Source organism: Diorhabda carinulata, chromosome 5 (genome assembly GCF_026250575.1).
Source record: "Diorhabda carinulata isolate Delta chromosome 5, icDioCari1.1, whole genome shotgun sequence".
In the NCBI taxonomy this organism is placed as follows: Eukaryota; Metazoa; Arthropoda; class Insecta; order Coleoptera; family Chrysomelidae; genus Diorhabda; species Diorhabda carinulata.
The window spans coordinates 5,914,336-5,941,169 of NC_079464.1; the positions used below are offsets into that span (position 1 = coordinate 5,914,336).

The window sequence follows — 26,834 nt, forward strand, 5'->3', positions numbered from 1 at the left end:
AATATTCAAAATGTTCTAACAATAACTTGTTTGCGATTACCTAAAAGTTTCATCCAACTTTATATAAAGCTTGAGGTTATTTTGTGTATTTAGTCAAATGTTCTCTGGATAATAACCACTACAATAGATTATGGTGAGCAATTTGTCGTCTAGACAATTGCTTCTGAATATTCTAATAATACAATCACAGTTTTCAGCTCAATTTTTCTAGCATGATACGAACAATATTAGCTAATGTGAAATCACTAGAATTGTAACTCAATATACATACTACTTGATATTGTAAAAGCAAAACTATACACTCTATATATAAAAATTGTCCTTACAATAGCAAAACCACGTTAAGCATAAAACTTACTCCCTTTTCTAGCATTCCAAAGGACATAGAGGCACATTTATTCCCTTTTTTCTGCTTGATTTGAGTTTTATTGTGATTTAACTCTTCCTCAATGGTCTTTCCAACATTTAGGTGATTGTCTTCAGTAGATTTTTTTACCATAAGAGGGTTTTCAAGGTTTTTATAACAGAAGTAAGAATTTTTTTGGTCCATTCAAACAATTGTTCGATATAAAATTGAATACACCAAGTAGTGGCGTTTAATTTTTCTTCGTGTTCTAACTGTAATAAAAGTTAATAGAACCTCCAGTAGCATCGTTAATCTTTCAAATCTTGGACTTTCCACCTCATTTCTTGTTGATACATCTATTTTGAATCTATATTCTAATTGTTACAATCGACAATACACTGTTCTTGCTAAAAATCAATCCATATCTGAAATAGTTTTATTTAAACACTTTTTCCAATAAATTTATCGAGTACTTCCAGTTTATAGATCCACATGCAACCTACCAGATTTTGCCACATGCGCTTCTACCTTTTTTAAAAAAATAAGCAATTTAAATAAAAATAAGGTTCTGACAATGTTTCTGACATTGAGAAATCCATAAAAAAGCGAATGAGTGCGTGCCTATCAAGGGCATTCATGTTTCCACTTTGTCATTTACCTTTCCCTGATTTATAAAAATTGAACAAATAAATGGAGCATTAGAAAATTGTACACTTAGTACAATCACTGATAATTTAGATATTCACTTTGTTTGTTTTTATAAGATATTTTTGTTTTGTTTTTATGCAACAAGCATTCACTATAATCATGAAAATTTCTCAATTTTTTATTTCTAGCATTATTCTTATCAAAAACGTCCACAACATAAGACATTTTAGTAGCGAATAAGTTCAATAAAGCTGTTTAACAATAAAAGGATTTCTTAGAACTTTTGATATATTAATGCATCTAAATGTTCTTGATTTTAGTTCTCTTCTATTCTAAAATTAGTCTTTTTAATAGTTTTTGGAAGAAATATAAAATTTGACGTTTCGACTTTTCTTTAAGTCTTTATCAAAATATGATATTGACATTATGAACATAGTTTTATTAGAATTTATAAAATAGAGCTATAAATTTCACTTAAATTATTCATGTCTTTTTTATCATTCATGAAATCAAAAAAGCTATAAATTATTTGATTGATTAAGTACTGCTACATATTTGAGATGTGAGGACTAAAGAAAAAATAATTTCTCTTAGTAGAACATTTTCTATTTTGATTTTAGTCTTATTTTGATGTTCATAATGTCAATATCATATTTTGCTACACATTATTCCAACATAATGCAAAAAATAATTGATAATTTTTGTGATTTAAATAAGCGGAGACTAAACAAAAATATTTCACATAAATACTTTTGTTAACTCTTTGTTTGCTATTAAACACATCAATATTCTGTTCATAATCAGATTGGCATTTTATGAACTTGAACATCATTTAAAACCGTCTTGAATGTTTCTATAACCACATAACATGCAATTCAAGATTCCCGTAGTGCAGTTACAGCTATAATTAAACAAGAAAGGCATTCTTGTAATATGAAAAAATATTTGTACGTTTATTATTATAAAGAGAATTTCTAAAAATGATTCACAAACATAGAAACAAGAAACCCATGAATCAAAAATGATCAAAAAACTTCTGCATGGCTTAATAATTCATCAAGTTTGAGGTTACGTTAGGTTTAATTGTTACAAACGACGTGAAACTTTTATAGAAATTGTTGTTGAATCAGTACTTTTCCTTAATATATTTATAATCTTGAACAGGCTTGTTTGGTAATTTTTTTCAATATTATTTCTTTAGCAGATTTGGTATCCATGTAATATCCTACATAAAAACTCAACGTCTCCTCCAATTTGCCCAATTGATACTTCAAAAATGAGATAATATAGACATGGATTGTTTTTTAAAACATATGTATTTAATAAATAGTAATATCGAAACTCTATATCAATTAACATGAGCTATTTTTTAATATTCCTTTATATTATATTATTGTTGGCGACAAAGTAATTTCGGTTGAAATAAAACACTTTTTCAGTTTTGCACAATGACCTTTTGCCATCTTCCTTTCAGCTTCATGATTCCGCGCTCATATATGACTGGTTCTTATATCAAAAAACTGAACCAGGTGCGATTGAAGGTCAACGTCATTTGTGAAAGTTTGATTATTCAAAGAATTCTGCAAACTTCGAAATAAATAGTAATCAGATGGTGCCAGGTCAGGGTTGTATGGGGTATGTGCCAAGCTCCAATAGTTTCCCACGAGTTGTGAAAGATGTGTGAGGACTCGTGGTGGAACACTAAGCTAACGAAAATAATCAGAATTGTTCGTTTGGTTCCTTATAAGCAGCTCAAAACACACAACTTTGAAATGTCACCTAACTGACTGCATGAACTTTTTTTGTTGTTTTTATGATCGTTTTCGAACCAAGTTAATATACAGGGCTCATTTTTCCTCATTTTTCCGTGATGATTCTTTTCAATAAAGGATCGGTTTGTGTTAAAAATTTCTTTCAATTACCCCAAAATACCCAAATATCAAGCTTCGTAACTAGCCCAAGACATTTTAAGTATTTTTCAATTATTGTTTGCTGTACATGTAGCCTCTTCGCAACCTCTTGAATAGTTATATGATGATTCTATTCAATTATGACTTTGATTTGGTCATCATCAACTTCTGTAGGCCGACCACAACACTCATCTTTGAGGAGAAAACCTCCAGAACGGAATTTTTTATACCAATTCTGACATGTGCGCTTGTTAAGCAATCAGCATCATAAATTTCTCCTATTACTTGCTTCTAAAATTACGTCAATGTGACCAGTATCACGTGACAAACGGCAAAGTTTTCTATCATTGAGAAGAGAAAGTTACCAATCTAATATTCTAGATAAATCGTCTTGATTCAATGCCTCTTATGATAAAAAGTAGGAAAGTATTAGCATTCCTAACTTTTTCGGTCTCTATTTAAAATATGACCTAATTTAACAAGTCAATAGATCGAAATTCCAACTTTTTCCTGTTCTTTCAACAATTTTTTTTTTCAAAAATGAAATGAAATCAAGACGATACATCAAAAAAGCATATAAAAAGGTTTAAAATACATATAAATATATTTAAAAAATTCACTTTATTATTTTATTACCACGAACTGATAACCACCTTCTACTTTTTCTTTTCATTAATTAACTCCACACACTCTTATTTACTTTTTGTCATAGTTATTATTTGATGCTAGGTTTTCCTCATTTATTCCAATATTTCTCTTGATACCAAGTTTCCTATGGTCTACCTCTCTGTTATTTGATACTCCTTCTCATACTCAACAATCCACCTACTATAAAACCTTATCACGTGTTGTTTTTTATAGTTATTTTATAATTTTGCGTTCGTTACTCCATTTTCTTCAATTACTTCATCTCTTGTTCTGTTTTTCAGAACCAGCTCTCAGTTCCATATGTTAATATTGGTGGATATAGTGTTGTAATACCGTCATTATGGTTTTCCTACTAATTTATGATGTGTGATCTATTGATTGATAGAACTGTACAAGTTGTTATTATCAGGCAATATTTTGATAAAGATCAAGATTAGCTCAAAATATCGAGGGTATTACATTTTGAAAAGGTGTAAATAAATCAAATAGACCTAAAACGATGAATTATCAACAAAATAGTGAAGTATTTCTGAACAAATCTTTGCCTATTTTTTCGGAATAATTTGACTTGTCGCCTCCGTTCCATTAGAGCAACGTATTTGTTTACCAGAAGTATTAAAAAATCAGGGAAATCTTGAATGACTCTTCACCACGATAATGCGATCTCTCACACATCAAATCAAACAAAACCGTTTGTGAACAGTCAAATCATCGAATTGATGCGTCATCCACCGTACTGTTTGGCACCCAACGATTTTTTCTTATTCCCGCAGGGGCAGTTCCACTTGCATACATTTAATATTGCATGAAAATTGGACTGCCAAAAGATTTATTAGCGTTGGATACCGTATAATTCGATAATCATTCAAAAAAAAGCTCGTGTCAATTGGTGCGAGGAAATCCTGATAAAAATCAATCACAGTACTTCAATAGACGTCTTAAACATCGTGACAGGCGACGACTTATGGATATTGATCCAAAACTAAACAACAATGGAATCTATGAATCTTCCAAGACGAGCCAAATCCAGTAAAAGTTGTTCGCGCTCGAAGCACTTCGAAGCAAATTGTGCATGCGAGCTCCCACATATCAGCTAAAACAAAAACGTTTTTGAACAGTCAAAAAATGGAATGATGGGTCTTCTACCGTACAGTCCTTTTTGGCACTAAAAAATTTCTAATTATTCAGATCAAAAATAAATTGCGAAGTCAACGTTTTTCTACACCCGAAGAAGTGGTTAATATGTTCAAATAACGTGTTTGGAGGTACCTCAATCGCAATTGGTTCAAACGAATGCAAAAGTTTATTCATCTCAATGGGAAATATTTTTAAAAACAATATCCAATTATGAATATTTGTTTTCGATTGTCTATATATAAACTTAAGTAGCAACCCTCGTATCATCATCTTTCAAAATGACAAACACAACGTTCTCTATATAATTTCATAGATTTTGTTACTGATGAGTTTTGTTGTTTACTATATAGTATTTAGAAATGAACAATAACAGATATTACTTTTACCTATTTTCACATTGCAAATAAACTTTTTCCATGCAAACAAACAAACTAAACGCCACGTTATTTCCAGGTGTTTGTCCGGTGTTATGTTCGGGGCACGGGCAATACGGTGGCGGGCTCTGCCATTGCGAACAGAGCTGGAAGGGGCCGGAATGCGATATCCCCGAGACAGACTGCCGCATCGCAGACTGTTCGGGTCACGGGCAGTGCGTGAGGGGCTCCTGTCACTGCAAACCCGGATGGAAAGGTAAGAGAACGAGATTTATAGGTAGCCATTCGTGTAAATTGAGGCCTCTAGCCTCCGAATAAAAACCAAAAGGTTTTTAGTAAGGGTGGCGATAGGCGAGGAACGAAAGTCATTTATTTTGAAAAATAAATCTACACGATTTAAGATACACGCGCAAGTGAGCCGGCACGTCTCGCAAACAACAAACATATATGATTGCGGTCAATTCGAGGCTTATGAGCTACTATAAAGTAACGTTTTATATTAATATTGTTCCTGAAAATTGATGAAACATATATTTCCGCAATTGCTATCTTTTCCTCAAGTTATATTTTAAAGAAGAAGCATATTAATACACAATATGAATGAAATTGACTTATTCTTGTCTAATATCAATTGTAAACTCTTGAAAACGTTCTCTAGAATCTTTCAAAAAATTCTAAAACACATCAGAATTATGTACACAATCGAAATGTCTGAGGTATAATCTTATATTATACATTTCCTTAAAATTAATCATCAAAAAAAGAGAATTAGCTGAATGTTAAGGGAACAAAATATGAATGTTGATCTAAATAAATATAATAATATAAAAAACAAAAGAGTGAAAAGTATCTTAAAAGATTTCTCGAATTTCCCTTGCAGTGATCAGAGCATGACATCTGTTAGGCAAGCTGATAATGATTTCAACGATTTCCAGTTGGTTAAAGATGATTCAGAGATTAAAAATATAATCAAATGTTTCGTATGAAATGATCCTCAAGAAGACTGCGCAGGTCATGGTGAAACATTAAGTCACGTATTTTTGTAGACGATCATTATCTTGTCTGAGCTGGATTTTTGGGCTGAGTAGTGAGGTATAAGGGATTGCAGAATGTCACTATAACTGGCAGTATACAAATAGCCCTCCAATAGATAGAGGTCAGTTCTCAATATGAATACCGCCTCCTAGACAGTGGCAAGACGTTTCAGATTTCTAAGTCGTCTACACACAAGGAGACACTTCTCGGAGAAGAGTACAAAATGTTAATATTGATGTCTCAAGTTCAAGTATTCTTGTTCCCATACTAATTTTATACTGCAATTGCTTTTAGTTGCTAGAGGTACCCAAAACGATCTACGATCTGTTCCTCACACTTATACGGTGTAGCTCACTTACCGAAAATTTACCCGTTCTGTGATATTCAATCTGCTTCTTTTTTATTAATAAGGTTTTGACGGCACTAAAGCTTTTTTAGACGAGATATGACGAGAAAAATGCGATCAGAAGCTTCTGCACAATTTCCATAGTTCCTGAATATTTGACCTTCATTTAAATGTCATACTTAGTGCTTAGCTCGTCTCAACTTTCGTTTCACCAAATGGATTATTGATCCATGGTGATATTTCTATCGACAGAATATCTTCAAATCAATGTATGAATATTTCCATCAAAGCATTTGACTTGAACTTGCGACAAGTTTGAAAACTGTAAAAATTCGCGCCGACCAATATTCTCTCTCATAAATTTCAATTTACAAAGGAAAACTGAAATTTCTCTCTTCGTTTTTATTGTAAAATAATTGTAAGTTGATGATATTAAATTTTATAAACGCGATGTCTGCTTTAAAATTGATCGTGTTTCCTTTTAAATCGGCATCTTTACTTTCCAGAAACTCTAAAACTGAGTAAGAAAGTGAATAAAATCTCCATGCACCGACCACCAAATTACTTCGGTATGTATCAGCAATAGTAGGAAGTCTTCATCATTTTCATCACACAATTGTGCTGCATCAAATGCATTGCTTCTTATTTTGTCACAAATTGAATCGATTGGTGCAATCTATCACTCAAACTTTTTTGCTTCTAAATGTTGACGGTGGATAACACAGTGAATTGCAGTTTCCTCTGGTACAATTCTTTTAAGATGGCTTATGGTATATGGTTTTCCAGATTTTGCTATAAGTAATAATATATTGTGAGATGCCTGCAGGCCATCATCGTTACTTTTAGACATTGAAGCGGTGGGTTTCTTTCCATATTTTTCCTTCAATGATTGTAAATCTTTCAAATCTTCACCTATTTTATCAGGATGACACTTTATTAGACGATTTTTCAGCTTTGAGAGTTTCATAGAGGCCATTGCTTAAAATTTTGGAAATCACGAGGTTAAAGCTAATCTGGAAGACAATATTGTCTTCTTAAGGATAAGGTTAACGCATTAGCTTTAGTAAACACCAAAACACAAAGGTAGAGCCGATGAACAGTGTTGTGTAAAGATTCTGATAAGTTCGTGTAAGACTTGAAAGCAACCATGTATATGAAACATAGTCATCAGCCAAAAAAATAAGAACTGGAGAAAATTGAGGTTGATGATACAAAGATTGGTCAAATTTTGTAGTACGATCAATCCAGTTTCCCCAGAGACATTTCACCGTACATTTATAAGCTCTAAGAATAGTTACTAAAGTACAGCGAATCATTTTATTCAACCAGATAAATCTTATTTAACACCGAGAAGTTGAAAATAAATTTCGAAAATATCCTTTACACTGTTTAGTATATGTAAATATGTTTTTAATAAAACGAAACTATGTGGTTCTGGCATTGAGAGAAACGATATCAGTATTATTGATCCGGCAATTTTTTCTTATTTTCCATTGGGGACACCGTCTGGAATGAAAACATCTAGGAAACAAATTCAATTTCCAATGTTTGAAAAAGCATCCTCAAGCTCGTAATTTATCTCTAGAATAGTCTAGAGTATGCCCGTGAATATTTTAGGAAGAGCTACAATAAACAGTAATCTACATTCTACCTCGTCATAAAATTCTAGTTTCGGTTTAGGATAGCATTCAACTGAAAATGAGATCTAATTATCCCCTCGGAGTTGGGTTTATTTTATCTTTGTTTTCCTTGTAAGTTTATTATTTCCCGTCATGGGAGTCGGAAGTTAGACATAACAGAATTATTATTCTAGGAGTAGGAACGAGTCGGGTGTTTTCTTTGACTGAGGGTGTATTAAGAGGAATAGAGAGACCGAATAGTACGATTGTTATTGTTGATGTTCGAAGAGAAAGTCAAGGTATCTTCAATAGCATTCACTGTCCAATCCTCAAACCTCAGAAGGAAACAATTATTAAAATTGTGACATTTTTGGAAAATTTATTGTTTTAAGTATGGTTTCAAAAGAATATTTTTTTTCTTATTTTCGTGTATAAGTCTTGATACTGATCAGTATAACTGTTATTTACCATAGAAGCTAAAAAAAAATAGTACATTATGTTACTAGGAATAGAAGGCTATCATTATTGTTGAGCCCAGATTCTTGGGCAAACTGGGCGAAACATATAATGGATCTTCTGCTTCGAGTGACTTATAGATACTATTTTTTCTTTACTGAGGGGTGCTCAAACGGTCGATCGCGATCGACCAGTCGATCGCGAGTGCTTTTTGAGTAGATCTCGAGAAGAAAAAAATTTTTAATAAGTAGGTAGGTAACTAAACTACAAAAATGTATTACGTAATAAAATAACACTGCTTGCGGAAAAAGGCGGCTTTATCAAAGAAACGCGCGGCACTTTTCAAAGAAAAGCCGCGTTGTTTCTAGACTAGACTGTACTGTCTAGTTTCGGGCGGCGCGTTTGACGAAAACATTCGAGACTTTCTTTCACGTCGATATAAATGTTGCGCCTGCATGAATTGAAGTCATTCTGAATTGTAACTTGATAGCGATACTACGTCGATACAAAGTTTATTATTAAATAGTGGAAAATGAGTGCAGTGAAGAAATCTAAAACGTATCATTTTAATAAGGATTGGCAGGAAGAATTTTTCTTTTGTATGGTGAAGGATAAGTGCATTTGTGTTATTTGTCGTGCGTCAGTTGCAATACCTAAGCGTGGTAACTTAGAGAGGCATCATAAAACGGTTCATAAAAACTATCAAAAGGATTTTCCGCCACAGAGTGAATTAAGAAAACGAAAAGTAAGTGATTTTATATCTTGTTTGAAAAAAGAACAAACCATGTTTACAAGACCAGCCAAACAATCAAAAGCTGCTACGATCGCGTCATTTAAAATATCTCATATATTGGCGAAACACAAGAAACCATTCGAAGATGGATCGGTGGTGAAGGAAGCATTTATTGAAGCGGGTGAGACTATTTGGAGATTTTAAAAATAAAACAGAAATCATGTCTGCTATTAGAGAACTTCAGTTATCTCGTCCGACTGTCACAAGGCGTATTAAAGTCATGAGTCAGGACATCGCAGATAAACTAATACATGATACCATACTTTTCTTTACTTTTCTTTTCGACGAATCCACCGATATGACAGACACTGTCCAGCTGTGTATTTTTATTCGGATGGTATTCCTTGACATGTCGGCTAAGGAAGAATTTTTGACAATCATTACTCTGAAGGGGAAGACCCGTGGCGAAGATATATATGAAGTTTTCTTTAATTTTGTAAAAAACTACGAGCTACCAATATATAAATTAGTGTGCATTACAACCGATGGAGCACCAGCAATGACTGGAAACAAAAACGGTTTTGTGGCATTGTGTCGAGCTAATGAAGAATTCCCTTCATTTTTTTCATTCCATCGCATTATACATCAACAAGTTTTGTGTTCCAAAGTTTTAAACACGGAGGAAATTATGAGCATAGCAACAAAAATTGTGAATTCCATCAGTGCACGTAGCTTGCAACGGCGGCTCTTTCAGTTGCAGTTGGAAGATAGGGAGTCAGCTGAACACACTGATTTAGTTCTTCACACAGACGTCAGGTGGTTGAGTCGCGGAAAGTTCCTACAAAGGTTTCAAGAATTATTGCCCGAAATAACAGCTTTTCTAGACGAAAGAGGTGATGACACTCAGATTTTGAAAAACGAAAAATGGCTGACTGATTTGGCATTTTTGACTGACATCACAATGCACTTAAACATCGTTAACTTGGAGCTTCAAGGTAAAGAAAAAATTATTATTGAGATGATTAGCGCAGTAAACGCATTTAAAAGTAAATTGCAACTTATGATAGATCAACTGAAAAGAAAGGATTTGAAACATTTTCCGTCTTTGAAAGCAAGGATTCCTCAGTTTAATTATGATACGTATGAGGCTGAATTATCAAATATTTTGGGACAATTCGAAATGCGTTTTTATGATTGCAGTAAATTGGAAAATATAGCATCATTTATGAGTTATCCTTTTTCATGTAAAAACATTGAGGAATTAGCTACTGAAATAGCAAGTCAGTTTAATATGAACTCATGTTCTGTTGAAAATGAGTTGGTGCAGATTATATCAGATATACATCTCAAAGCTACAGCATCTGATACAAATTTCTGGTGTTTTATATCTGAAGATAAATATCCGAATCTAAGGCAAATCGCCCTTCAACTGACGGCATTGTTTGAGTCAACTTACTTGTGCGAGTCTGCATTATCTGAAATGAAGATAATTAAGTCAAAATATCGCAATCGACTAACTGACGATCATATGTCATCATGCTTGCGATTAGCACTCAGGGGTTACGTACCATCTTATGAAAAGTATGCTGAGGACATGCAGTGCCACGCTTCAACATCCAAAGCCACTCTTTAGTTAGGTTCAACACCATATGTAACTCTTTTGTTTTGTAACAACCAATAAACTCGCAATTTTGAATAACTATGAGTTTTTTCATTGATATTGTAGAGAAGAACCTAACTAAACCTAACCCAAACCTTGACTAAAATAATGTACCTATATTGTGCAGAAAGCTAATATCTATATATGCTACGGTAGACCCTACCTAGGTAAGTAGGTAGGTAGTATCGTGTATGTACGACAACCCTGCATCACACATACTTGCAGCCTCTCAGAGTCGATCGTAAGTAGTCTAAAAATATTGAGGTAGATCGCCAGCAGTTCAAGTTTGAGCACCCCTGCAATACACTTTTCAAAACTGACAAACATTAAATTGAATGAAAATAACTTCCTGCCTACTCGGTCAACACGCCCATAATAAGACGTTGCTATAATTTCTCATTATTTTGTTACCAGTATAATAATGAACGTCCATTATTTTACTAGTGAAATAATAGGTTATTTCCACGATCTGTGTTTCCGAAAATAATTAATATCAAATATTAATATTAGATGGAAAAAAAATATTTTTTCTGCTGCTGAGCGTAAAGTACTTTACGCAGTAGTGCGTAAATAAAATTATCAAGATCTCCGTACTCTAGCGTAATGGCTAGAGTACAAGGCTCATAATTATGCGGAAGGTCCCAGGTTCAATTCGCGCTCATTCCAATTTTTGAATTTTTAGTAGGCAAATTTTATAAATTTACTCTAATATTAGCATTGTAACCAATTGAATTAATCTACTGTTTTGTTCGTTCTAGACTAAATGTGTGAAATATCAATAAATATATTTTATAAGGAACCCATAATATATTACTTACTTCTGAATTTGGATTGAAAAAATATTGTATGCTTTTCGTGTGTAAAGGTATTTTTTCGACTCATGTCCCATTCGCCTGTGGCTTACGCTCATTCTATTGGTCAAAAAAAGGGTAGTTTATACACTTGTTATATAAATAACTATTTTTCCATGTCCATAATTTTTGCCAATACAATAATTGGTGAAATATGTCACCACTGTAATAATTGTCGATTTAATCAGTGTAATGTTCAAATCGATTCTTTCCTGAAAGTAGATTTTACTAGATCAGTTTTTACCTTATAAATGAAATAAATTTATATTCAGCACAGATTAAAATTATTTGTTTAACTAGAAATTATTCATATTCCAATTATTACTTTTATTTGAGAAGTTTTAGCTTAACTAATATAAAAGTTGAACTAGATTTTATTCTGGCTGAGACTGCTCCTTCGTTATCTATAGTAAAATATTGGGAAGCAGAGTTTAAACCAGACCATACGATATGCGAATACCGGTATCGCAATGATCGACTAAATGGAGTGAAAACTCCAGAAATGTTTAAGAAAATATTGGTTAGATGGGTTCCTCCTTTGCCCACAATCAATGGAACAAAAACTTTGCTGAAGAGAACGATGTACAATCACACTGGAACTTGTTGGAAAATCACAAGAATTTATCTCTCGAAGTTACGAAGACTACAATACAACTAAAAGGGGGCCACGAGAACATTCACAGAGGCCACACTAGAAGTCATTCTAAAGCTTCCATCTCTCCACATTTTATTGGAAATTGTGACCAAAAACTACAATTTAGAATGTTCACAGTAGCAGTCATCAGGAATAAGTTGGAACTTCCTCTAGAAACTTCAACAAATCTGGGACCTTCCAAGATGTAAAAAGCCCAAACTTTGTCTTGATTGCCAATATCAAGACTAAAGTGAAGTTCGTAAGCCTGTATCACATGAGGAGTGAAATCATTTGAAAATTGAAGCTTCGGAATTAACTAATTTTAATACTATGTTTAATATTATATAAATTCTAAGTGTATAGGATTCAGAAAACTTATTGGTGATTTACGATTTAACCTCACTTCATATTAAAACACATTACAAAGAAATAAAACTTCTCATGCCACATTTGCCATGTTTATCAGTAATTTGAACGAATCGTCAGAATTATTATCTCCTAAAAAATCCATTATTTTTCAGAAGAGACCTAAAATCATGTTAATTTATTCATGAGAGGGTTGAGAATGAATTAATATCTTCATAAAAAAAAATTCTCTCCCTTAGTATAAGAATCATGCTCCAGCATATCTTTATAATCATATGAATACTACCTAATAATGTAATGAACTTATCCAAAACTTATAACCAAATGTATTGAATGAAAACATTAATTTTTTTTTTTTCAGGAGAAGGATGTGAAGAGCCCGATTGTGAGGATCCTACTTGTTCAGAACACGGCGCTTGTGTACATGGACAATGTTACTGCAAAGCGGGTTGGAAAGGTACTCATTGCAACATTATCGATGAACAAGTTCATAAGTGTTTGCCTACGTGCTCTGATCATGGAGTCTACGATTTAGAAGCGGCAAAATGTGTTTGTAACAGGCACTGGACCGGACCAGATTGCTCTCAAGGTAAAAGACCGTGTTTTTATTGTTTACCCTCGTGATAATAGAACGTTGTTTTTTCTCTAAATTCCCAATAAACGTATAGATAATATAATTATCAAATATAATCACTTATCTAGAAAAGAGAGGAATACATTTTTAAATTAATTCGTGATTAGGCTCAACTTTTTTTGTAAATCTGAAATAAAACTCGAATTCGTTTTTATCAGTTAACATAGAGTGAAACCTTTAGGAGTAATCAGTTTTTTATCATCAGTTTTGTAATAATTTCATTCTAATTCAAAGTATTGAGAAGTAAGAAGATAATAAAGTTTCAAGTTGTCATAGCCATGGGCTTGCCATGTGGTAGTGTACATTACTACATTACTACATTACTACATTACTACATTACTACATTACTACATTACTACATTACTACATTACTACATTACTACATTACTACATTACTACATTACTACATTACTACATTACTACATTACTACATTACTACATTACTACATTACTACATTACTACATTACTACATTACTACATTACTACATTACTACATTACTACATTACTACATTACTACATTACTACATTACTACATTACTACATTACTACATTACTACATTACTACATTACTACATTACTACATTACTACATTACTACATTACTACATTACTACATTACTACATTACTACATTACTACATTACTACATTACTACATTACTACATTACTACATTACTACATTACTACATTACTACATTACTACATTACTACATTACTACATTACTACATTACTACATTACTACATTACTACATTACTACATTACTACATTACTACATTACTACATTACTACATTACTACATTACTACATTACTACATTACTACATTACTACATTACTACATTACTACATTACTACAGTACTACATTACTACATTACTACATTACTACATTACTACATTACTACATTACTACATTAATACATTACTACATTACTACATCACTACATTACTACATTACTACATTACTACATTACTACATTACTACATTACTACATTACTACATTACTACATTACTACATTACTACATTACTACATTACTACATTACTACATTACTACATTACTACATTACTACATCACTACATTAATACATTACTACATTACTACAGTACTACATTACTACATTACTACATTACTACATTACTACATTACTACATTACTACATTACTACATTACTACATTACTACATTACTACATTACTACATTAATACATTACTACATTACTACAGTACTACATTACTACATTACTACATTACTACATTACTACATTACTACATTACCACGTTAATAATAACTATCTGTAGTAAACAATTCTATCTGTGTTTAATTATACATCTTGTTTATGTAAATTTCTGAATATACAATAATTGATCGTCCTCGCGTTCAGTTCAACCATATTAGTCTCTCTGACCTTCGAGGTTAATAACCACGTAATTCTATATTCATAAAGAAATGAACAACACAAATTATATCAGTTAATGAAGTAAATGTATTTTTATTCCAATTATGAATTCGATGGGATTCTTATAGAGACTATTCATGCAAGAACCCGTACTTTGGTAAAATTGTTTCCCATCTCTATTTAGACGTAGTTCACCCCCTGTTGTTATATAAATAAATAAATAAATAAATAAAGTGTGAATTGGAATTGGACATTTTACTTCACACCTATGAATGATATTAATCTTATTGTTTATGTCAGCACTTTGTAATTTGGATTGCGGACCTCATGGTAAATGTGATACCGGAAAATGTCGGTGTGATCCAGGCTGGACGGGTCCCAAATGCGAACAATTACCTTGTGACGTTCGATGTCAAGAACACGGTCAATGCAGAAACGGTACTTGTGTGTGTTCTCAAGGATGGAATGGACGCCACTGCACTTTACGTGAGCATTCTTTTTTGTTTTTATATATCTATTCATTTTTAGAAAAGTTCTTCGCACTTAATACTGAATTCCAGTTTGTTCTCAACATACATATTAGTGTATTATACACCAGGATAGTGCAGACTATCATTTTTGACCAACCACCAAGATTATGGTGCGAGGTCTATGAATATCTTCACAATCTTGGTGTATATACTATTTTTTAACACAAAATTTAGAGCAAAAATTGAAAATAAGATTTTTGTCTCATCAAGAAGCATAGCAAGTAGAGATTCATTTACTTTTTACAAAAATATTAAAAAATAGGCAATCAGTCAAACTTGTCATTTGAACAGAATAGTTTTCACTTGATGTTTTCTGATAATGTGTTAACTTATACTCCGGTAAAATCAAAAAGTGTGGGCACTAGCACCTTTGATACTTTATAAAACTGATATGACAATAAAAACTTACCTGTGATTACTCAAAAGGTACTGCTAGCTTATTTTGAAGAACATTCATAAGACCAAGAAGTTTCCAGTTTATGTTCTCTTTATTCGATATTGAGGAGCATGCATTTGCTGATCGACAATTCAAAATTTCTCAAATTAGGAAGTTATCTCTAACAGGCTCAATGCCAATCACAAGCCTGAGAAGTCTTCTGTGGAGGATATCATAACATTTTTAAGACAATCACCTGATGGACATCGTTGTTATTATTATTAGAACTAACAAAACTTGCCCATTACGAAAATTTGTGATTATGGACCCTCTATGGATACAAAAAATTAAATTATATTTATATATATTATATATTAGTTTGACGTTTACTATTTGTTTGTATATGTATGTTATTTACTGGTAACATAAATTAATAATTCCACCTGTTCATGATATGGGATACCCTCTTCTTTTTTGTCAACAACATATAGAGTAAAGAGCCCTGAGTATTCTATACTAGATGTCTGTGCTCCATAAAATGGTAGTAGTAATACTAATAATAATAGAAAAAGTACGGGAAAAGGAGGTGAATAGGAGAAAAACCAATTATTGGGACAACCTACTTGGCCTGAGACAGGTAAAGACTCTTCTGGGAAACTATAACTAGAGTAAATTTGCTGAATGTATCAACCTAAGTAAGAACAATCTACGAATACTAACAATAACTCTAGCACCTGAAGACACTACACCTAGCAGATAATACGACGTGCCGATTTTGTTGCAAAAGGACGAAACCTCTATCCACATTCTCTCGAGATGTGAAACCCTAAGAAACTCCAGAGCACTACACCTAGGTGCGTATGAAATAGAAGACGAAGATCTCTGGCAATTAAAACCATCCCACATTCTAGATTTTTTGAAAGCAGTGGGATTAATGGATCAGCCGTGAACACAGAGTTCTCCAGTATCGTAGCAACAAAGGGGGGGGGGAGACACAATAGATCCTTCGGGTCACAGTCTATACGATATCCCAAATCCATACATTATACTAAATTATTATCTTCCTCCATAACAGATTCTTTATAGTTGTTTGAATTTTTTTTTCTGATGTTAAAATTTCTAATCTTCCAAAATTTTAACGAACAGATGTTGCTTTTTCGATTATCAAGTTTCTTTACCAAATTGTTTCCACATTGTTGATTTTGGTTTAATCGTTTTAGTCGATATTAAGTTATTTACCTTTACTTTAATTTCTTCCAGACTATCTTTTCCAACCACGCAACATTTGCTTCCCACAAACGAAAGTTTAATAAGGTTTGAAAATTTGTCAAGACAGCGTCAAAAGAAAAGTCATGTTATGTTTACATCATTTTATTGATTATGTCAAAAACTATATTTTCTAGTTATTATTTACAGTATAGAATTTTCGTGCCAAATCTCCCACGAGTAAATTATCTCCTAGTAACGAATTTTTCACGAAAATTTCCAAAAAATTCGCAGCTCGAAAACATTTTCGGAAATAATTCAAGCCTAGAGAGATTATAAATAAAAATTGAACTCATCGGTATTTTTCTTACTTCGTTTTTTCTTATATTTTTGTAAGTTGATTATTTGATTTCGAGATGGATCCTAAAGATGTTTGAGGTCTATTAAAAGCAATATATGCGATTTGTAAAAACCTACAATATTCAATTAAACAGCATGGAAGAGAAGAAAAACATATAATAACGTGAAAAAATATACTTATTTAAGATGGTGATGGGTACCTTAATGAAGCAGTCTTCTTTTTAATAATTTATTCATGCCTCAACTTACTCTTGAGGTTCCAAGTACCTATTTGTTTTGTTAAATAAAAAATTTGGTCAATTTATTCTGATATTATGTACAAAAGGGCGTCATATAAAACATAGTTTCACATCCCTTCAAGCTGTCTCCAAATAGCGACATTTTTTATCAATCCGACTTCCCCCAGATTAAATAGTTTGTTTGGATTGCTCTGGGCGTAAGCAGAAACACACCAAACCAAATTCTAATTACATTTTTTTGTGTTCTGTGCGGAATGAAACAGTACAAATAACCACGGAAAGAAAAAAAAATGTTTTCATCTCACCGTCAGCAACTTCTTTTTATGAACAAAACCACCGAGATGACTCACTAATAGTTTTTCGCATTTATCTCTTTAACGGCTATTCCGAGGACATAGAAAAACCCTATGCGATGTTTTATTTCCTTGGAAACAAAAAAAAAAGATACATTTATATTTATTTAGTGTAGACATTAATTATAGTAGATAGTAACGTTTATTCACATACAAAACTATTTATGTAAAATCCACTTATGAATTTATTTATTTTAAGAATGTTTATCTTCACATTGTCGTACTATTTATTTATTTTGAAACATTGATCATTCTGGATGATTCCTGACTACCCCAAAGCAAATCTCATATCGATTGTCGAAATTTGTACATAATGAAATTTCACACAATATTGATTGCGTGAACAAAGTGTACGATGGTTCCAGAAGTACCTGACTTGATCTAGAGATGGCGGTAGTTATTTGAAAAATACCTTTGCATTAGAAAGTACACAATCTATACAACATATGTTTCAAGTTTGAAGACGACATGTTGTTTATGTGGGCCAGAACTAAAAAAATAATAGTTCAAGTATAATTATAGTACAATCACTTTTGGGTCTAGGCTTCGGCGTAGGCATCGATTAAAAATGACTATGATGTTTAAATACGAAGAAATTTCGTTTACGATTTAATTTTGAAAAGTATTAAATCATTTAATCACATTTTCTATTTTCTTCTTCGCTTTTATTAAATACCAAATTCTTGACGCCAAAGTAGAAAACTTCAACATTTGCCGAACCTAGTAAAACTTAATTTTATTCCTTTGCCCCGAAATGTTTTTAGCTCGACGGATGTGAAAGTTTTCACCAAAACTTACAAAACTCGATTTCTCTGAAAGCCACGTCAAATTTTACCCCCGGTAGTTTGTTATAATTAATATTCTATTAGCGAAGCGAGCTCTCTCCGTAAACTCTCTACAGATTTTTCCGTTGCATAAATATTTAGCGATCGATTTTATTTAAAATTCGTTGAGGTATATCGCTTTTCGACGCAATACAGCCATTCTGTAATTTTTTATGGTATTTTATCGGAAATTTTGATCTTAGATTCTATATAAAGTGGAGGATATGAGTGAATTTAGAGCAGGGCATATTTTATAAAATATATGTCAATATTTTCGATATATTTGAAAGGGGTTTCCAAAACCCTTTGATTGGAGCAGTTAGAACATTTCCTATTATAATTCCAGGTAGGCTTGTCTTCAAACATAAGCTAATTTTTGAAGATAAATATTGGCGTAATTATTAAATTACAATTCATGACTGAGTTGATACTAATTTAATCTCGAAGCATGGATATAAAACAGAAAAACAAAGTCTTGAGAGCACAATACATTGAAAGTTATCGAAGAAATTATTCAACGGGTTTTTAAATCTAAAAATGTATATGTCGACGTTGCTGCAAATTTTTGAATTCGATATAATATATAGAGAGAAATGAGAAATTGTGAAAAAATTGTTACAATTTATGGACAAAAGCTTGTTTAAACTAAAAAACAAATAAAAATAACTAAATAAAGATACAAATATAATAAAATTTCATATACATCAATTCCGATGGAGGTACTAAATATGTGATTTGAACGCATCAAAAGTTAATGTCGATTTTTTTTTTCAATTTTCGGGCATAAAAGGGAATCATTAGATGCCAAATAAGGAAGGAAAATGACCCAGTATTTTTGACAGCCAAATGTTCATGAAAAATTCAATATATGCGATTGGAACTAATGCTCAATTATGATCTTGCAATAACAGTTTACGTACAGCATCAGTCTTTTCTGACACAACAGCGGATTTTGGACGATCTTCAAGAAATTCATCTTGAAGACCACGATTGAATTCAGAAAACCAGCGAAACACGGTAGCTAGAGATGCTTTATCACCAAAAGTCGAAACGATTTGATCGGCACAATGTTGTTGGTTTAATCACGTCGAATGTTATATCAAATCGTCGCATGAAAATGTTTTCACCAAGATGAATGTTTCAAGTAACTGTAAATAACTCAAATAGCACTCGTATGACATCTCGTTCTAAGTACGATCAGTATCAAAAATGTTGGTTTGACATATTCATATCAATGTTGTCTTATCACAAAACTTAAGGAACAACCCTCGTATACGTTATTACTCATTTTAAATCACTGTAATTCATTGACATTATGTCTTAATATCAACTGCTTTTGTGTGTGATACTGATTCAATTATTTTATTTACAGCTGGTTGCGAAAACGGCTGCTCTGGACATGGACAATGTACCCTCGAAGAAGGTTTATACAAATGCGTTTGTATACCTGGTTGGGCAGGTTCTGACTGTAGTATACCACTAGAACAGGATTGCCATGACGATTTAGACAACGATCATGGTAAGTACCTTCAAAAGATAATTGAAATCCTTTACAATTGAGGAGAGAAAGAAACGCTTTATTCTCAAAAAATTGTTACAATTTGTAGGCAAAAGTTTGTAAAAACTGAGAAACAAACATAAAAACTGAATCAATATACAAATACAAGAAAATTTCAATTTACAGAAGACAACCATAATAAGTAACTAAATTATAGGTAATAATTAGTAAATAAGTCCATAGCAAAAATTATTAGTAATAGATTAGGAAGGAATAATTCCAACTCTCTATAACCAATGACATTAACCCTTAACCACAGACATGAATTTGATTGACATTACAACAGACAGGAGTCAAATTGACTCTTCGTATTTTTAATGGGTTTTTTTTTAGAATTAATATGAAACACTTGAAGATTTATCTAATTAAAAATTATTTTCAAGTTTAAAACCGTTTATTATAAAAATCATAATTATAAAAAACAAATAAAAAACACATTCTAAGAAAATGAGTGAATAATTATTTTAAAATTTAAAAACGTTTAAAACAAAACAAATTGATTCTAAAAAAAGATTAAAAAAATATATTTAAATGCATGTTGAACATATAGGAGATGAACATTGTAGGCATACTGGACGCCTGCATCTAGAGCATAATGTAGAAGTTTTCCTTTTTAGTTTCTTGGGGCAAATTGAACAGTATTTTCTAATGGCGAGTTTACCTACTGGTTCCATTGGTCTTCTGCTCTTCTTTTCTTCCCAAAATGTTTCTAATAGCTACTTTTATTTCCTGTCTTACACGTGAATTACTCTGTCTTCTCTCTAATTCTTCAGTGATAAGCTGCTTTCCAAGATTTTTCATAAACTCCAGTCTTGTATCTTTTCTTTCAATTTTGGTACTTTTAAAAAGAATATATGCATTTGCTGCACATATATTTAATATTCTAAAGAAAATTGCCATAGGCCATCTTTGCGTTCTACGGCTAGTAGAATATAAAGCACATTTTTGATCTAGACTGTCAACGACCAGACTTCGTAGTATTATAGAAGTGAATCATTTCTGGTTTGTCAACATCAGGATCTTGAGCTGCGGAGGAATGCATTGATGACACGAGTAATACAGCCTTCTGTTTTTTTGGTACATGTGATAACAAAGTGACATTTTCCGAAAAACCATAAAGGGAACTTCCAATTTGTCTCGTCCTATTAGGCTGAAACTCGGGAGGTATTTCCGATTTATTTTTTTTCCAAAGTACCGACTTATATCAAGTTTTTGGTCTTCAAAACATTAACCAATTCGATGGATGAAAACCAGTTATCAGCCGTTATGTTTCTATTACTTCCTTGAATAGGTATTGATAAACGTAGTACTGCTTGTGTTGGAATCAACAATTTTTTTTCAGTTTCAGTAAGCGTATTCCCATCAGTTTTTTTCCCACAATACAGATATCCGTTATAAAAATAATTATTTCTTGAATCAGTTAGTGCCATTAGTTTCAGGCCATATTTGCATGGTTTCTGAGGTATATACATTTTAAATTTGGATCTTCCTCTAAAACTTATAAGCATTTCATCCACACAAGCCAAATGTCCTATAGTGTAAGCAGCTTGACAATTTGCAACAAATTTCTCAAATATTGCAGAAATAGGTGCTAGCGGATCATTCTCCTTTCGTTGTTGTCTGGTTTCTGAATCATCAAATCTAAGGCATTGTAATAAAATAGCAAATCGATTTCTGTTCATAACACAATTTCTTCTAACATATTTACGTCTAGAAGGCACGTCCACGATTCTTTTTCGGATATTTTGTCTCGCTGGCGCAGAGGATGGCGCAATCCAGGAAGTTGCCTTATTATATTATGTTTTGGTGTTCTCACATATGAACTTACTAATGGCGTCTTAGACCAACGAAATTTAGATTCTCCTTTTTTTCCTTTACCATAAAAATATTTATTTTTGTCTTCCGTTTCCAAATTTTCATCACATTGTTCATCTTCCTCCAAATATTCACTTTCTTCTTGATCAGTATCACTGTTATGATTACTAAGAATGTATTCAGAATCACTGACATCATTATCATTGTTGTGATCCGTCTCAACTTCATCACACCACCTTGTTAGGGTTTTCTCAAAATCTCTGTCAGTTACTCGAACCCTTTTTCTGGGTGGTCCCGAACAAGAATCCATATTTCTATAAAAAATGATAGAATATAGAATCCCTATACAATAAATTCTTTAAAATTATCGAAAATATTTTATTATTTACCTTGTAAACTCACCGGGTTATATATTAAATATTTATCACGTAACAACAGACGGGAGTCAATTAGACTCCAAAGATGCGCGCAAAACTTTAAAACCAAATAACGTAAACAAAACAATGTTGTTGATCACTTCAAGCTCTCAAGCGTACTGAAGAATATTAGATTCGAGGGTACCTTGAGGAAGCTTGAGCGCTGATGCGCGCGCAAACAAAAAATATTTTGATTATAAATTGCACATGGAGTCAATTTGACTCCTGACTGTGGTTAAGGGTTAAAGTTGTATTTGTATATATAGAAATTCTTAATGATTTCAAATGCTCTTGATATTACGTCTCTTCTGTTTTAAAACTAGTTTTTTTCCAATAATTTTTGAAAGATTGATAAAACAATTGACGATTCGACTCAACTTCAGTATTTATCAAAATTTTGATAAACATTTAGAAGCATTAGTATATCAAAAGTTCTAATAAATAAGGAATTGAAGAATTTTAGAAATTCTAGGTTATGTCAAGTCTTCTGAACATACTCGGTAGACCTCGGTAGAGTTATCATTCACTTATTTTGCTTCCAAACAGATGAAACTGCAGCGCAGAAAATTCTGTATCATTTATGGGGACGTATGAAATGAACGACAGTATCAGAATTGGTTTGATCGGTTTAGTTCCGGATTTTTTTTTATTTAATTGCAAATTTAATATCTACACAAAAAAATACGGAGTAATAAGTAAATGATGGTTTCTTGCTAAATTACTTGAGGCGGGCACCATCCACTGATGGGTTTCCGTAGATGAGGTCTTCTGGCCAGCGTCTTTTCAATTTTCTCTGTTCCATTGGATCAGCTTGGATATTTTGATGGCTTTCGTTGCGATTTTTGTTTCTCATCGCTGATTTCTGAATAATGGTTGGAATACCGAAATCTGTGTGTAATGTGTGGTTGCTTTTAAGCCTTGGAGCATTAGCTATAATGCGAAGTATTTTATATTGCAGTATCTTGGTGTTCGATGGTTTACTGCAGCCCCATAGATCTATGTCATATGTCCATCCATGGTTTTAGAAGGATTTTGTATATAAGTATCTTATTTTGTTTTTATGTGTTTCTTCCAAGTAAACTTTAGGTCACATGTGGACAGACACCTCGTTTTGTGGTGAACGTGAGTTGTTTGGATTTATCAATGTTGATTTTCGTAAAATAGCGATTAGAGTATCCTTGGTAGTTGGAATATCAGCAGTATACTTGAGGAACGTCTGATTTTATGGTTTGTTAATTGGATAAGGAAATTTGGACTCCAGAAAATTTAATCTTAGAATTGAACCTTATAGGAAAACTTTTCAAAACATTGGTGATTGTAGATGAACACATTTCACAGCCACAAAGCTAAATGTTAACCATAAAATATACGTGAGACTAAATTCTAAAATAAGCTTCTAAACGAATTGGGGTTAAAAAAATTTAATGATGGAATAGAACCAATTGAAACTTCACAAGAGTCGCGGAGACTGTAATGGGGCCGATGCTTACTGTTTAATATAAACAATAGATGCAGGGAATGAGAAACAATTGATTTGATCAACAGAAAAAGACTCAATATTGATAATTTCTTGTTTGAAAGCTTTGATGCATTTACTGTGGAGCATTGACCTAGCTTGGTCTTGATGGAGCAAAGCTTTGGAAAATCACCTGGTTTAGTTTTATTCCTAGAAACTTTTTTACTATAAATAATCAGTTAATCTATTTCTTCGAATTTAAGATAATCGTTTTGAAATCATGTTCCAATGTTTTGATTTTTTTCTTCAGATGGTATGACCGACTGTTCGGATAGTGAATGTTGTTCGCATCCAAGTTGCTCAGATCATATAATGTGCATATCAAGCAACGATCCCGTCGAGGTATTACTTCGCAAACAACCCCCTTCCGTGACGGCATCATTCTATCAACGCGTCAAGTTTTTGATTGAAGAGAATTCGGTCCAATCTTATGCACATATGGATGAGTACACAGAAAGGTAAGAATTCATTTAAAGTTCAATGGTATATTAGTGCTTTCAATACAGGGCTTAGTACTGGTATTTCAATTTAAGAAATATATCACTCATACTTTCGTTATAATAGTTTAAATCATTATTATCATTTAATCATGAAATTTATTTAGATACAGTCTCAAATTTGATTAGAATTAGATTAGATATCTCTTACCATTTCCATCTCGAGACATCCTGTAGAAAAGCTGCTACATAAAGATTTAGATATTGTTGGAATTTCATTAGGGTTCTGTATAGACTTAAAATCAAAAGATATAAGATATGAATATGGGATTTAAAAAATAGTGAGGATATGATATATTTCTTATTTTGATTTATACAAAATGGGCTAAAATAGCCACGCTGTCGATCTACTTTCGCGCTATACACAGGATTTCAGCTCTGCACGTTTGAGTGGAGGTTGGGGAGTTATTATTCTCCCTAATTTTTTGCTCGGGCATAGCACTCCTTTAGCGGAGCTCTATCCTTTTTTTTACCTTTACGCCCTACCTTCCCACCCTCCTATCACCTTATCTAATTTTATTCGTACAATTATTTATAAATATGGAAAGTATGAATTAATTTAGATTTGGTGGTTTGGGATATCATTGTGTCTCGTTTACAATATCCCTGTGTTCGTCTAAACCTTATCCTTAGCCCGAGCTGTCGCTCAGAAATGCGGATTCATCCCTATAAAAATAATGGCCTTCAAATATCCCGCTGTTATTAATTTTATGTGATTTCCTTACTTATAACTAACTAAATCAGTAGTTTAGATTTGATTGAACAACTGGAATTTCGTAAACAATTTGGTTAAGAGATATTTTTTAGCCAAAAATTGACGTATCCATACCAGTGAGGAAACATTTAGTAAAATTACATTTTAAATCAGATTAATGGAAAAAGATGGATTTAAAAATAATGTGAATATTTACTTAGGGCTTATAATTACTGCTTTTTAATCTTATTTTTAGGCTTGAATAAACCATTAAGGATTGCTTGAAGAGCGGTAGCCAAATAACATTGAAAAAAGTTTTATAACTCTCTGTGAATTATTAATTCCAAACTTCAGATTAGGCTGGCTTGAGTGATAAAATTCTAACAAATTTATCCATTAAAAGTTTATTATGTTCTACAACAAATTCTTGTTGTAATTTTTACATAAAATTAATTTTGTCTATTATAATTAGCAGTGAGAGAGTGTGGACACCTTTTTATACAAATTTAGTTTATTCAATAATTTCAACTGAAAATTTCTGAGCTGTTGATAATATTGTCTCATAACACATGTAGTCTTTTATTTGATCTTATCGAAAGTAAAATTGTCGAAGTAATAACGAAATTGAGCAGAAATACAATTGAATGATATACGGACGGAGCAGACAGAACTGAAATGTGAATGTGGGGGTGCCAGAAACATCACTTTGGAAGTCTGGGCAACACACCAAGCATTTCTCAAGCAAAATTTTACGTAAATGAAAAATGTGTCAAGTAGAGAGAAACTATCGTCTGATAGTCAAGCAGCTATTAGAGCTTTGAACTCCAATACCATAAAATCCAAACTCGTTTGGGAATTAAAGGAGCTAGGCAATAAAAATGAAGTTATCCAAGAATGGGTACACCTATGTGTGGGGAGATGAAGAAAAGCCATTCATGGGACCTGAACCCTTCTGTGGTTAGAAAAAGCATTGGAAACGGACGTAGAACAATTTATTAGGACAATCCACGTAGGCTGAGACAGGCGAAGACCTGGGAAACTATAACCAAAAAAGATCTGCTGCGTCCTATTGTGGCAGTGTCGCCTCAAGGGACACCTGAAGACGATAGACTCAGCAGATAATGCGGCAGATTTTATGGATGAAACCTCTATCCACATTCTCTCTGACAGCTGCAGTCATCCCACATTATAGATTTTCTAAAAGGACTGTATCGCAACGACAAAGATTCTTTAAGTCACAGTGTATATAACATCTCAATATCTATCTATTCTACTATAACGATTAAATCCATTAATTCAAGAAAAAGAACTGAGAGCTTGATCAGCTTCTAACATTGTTCGGTTCAAAATATATTATTGTGATACAGAGCTTGGTTCTCTTCGAAAATGAATTTTTCTGTTTAGATTCATTTATTCATTTATCTATTCTGTTTTTTACATTAATTTTTATCGTACCTATGAACTGATACTGGATACTGGAATTGATCATCCCAGTTTTATATTAAATTGAAAATAAGATGAAGATTGTCCGAATAGTGATAAAAAACCAAATTAAAATCAGGATTTATTTTATATTTACTCAATTCAAAATTATGTTTGTTTATTATGGTATAGATTTTGGGAAATTTTTCTTCGTGTACAAATAAAAAAAATTG

The 26,834-nt window shown here is 32.4% G+C and overlaps 1 protein-coding gene across 5 annotated transcripts in view; it reads left to right on the plus strand.

Annotated features, from left to right (window-relative positions):
- LOC130893827 (teneurin-a) overlaps positions 1-26,834 on the plus strand; it is a 572,912-nt gene that overhangs the window by 453,005 nt on the left and 93,073 nt on the right. For all 5 annotated transcript variants that reach the window (XM_057800233.1, XM_057800234.1, XM_057800235.1 and 2 more), the window contains 5 exons: positions 5,143-5,319; positions 13,125-13,352; positions 15,096-15,281; positions 20,056-20,202; positions 24,239-24,446. In XM_057800233.1, coding sequence (XP_057656216.1) covers positions 5,143-5,319; positions 13,125-13,352; positions 15,096-15,281; positions 20,056-20,202; positions 24,239-24,446 — 946 coding nt within the window. The remainder of the gene's footprint in view (positions 1-5,142; positions 5,320-13,124; positions 13,353-15,095; positions 15,282-20,055; positions 20,203-24,238; positions 24,447-26,834) is intronic.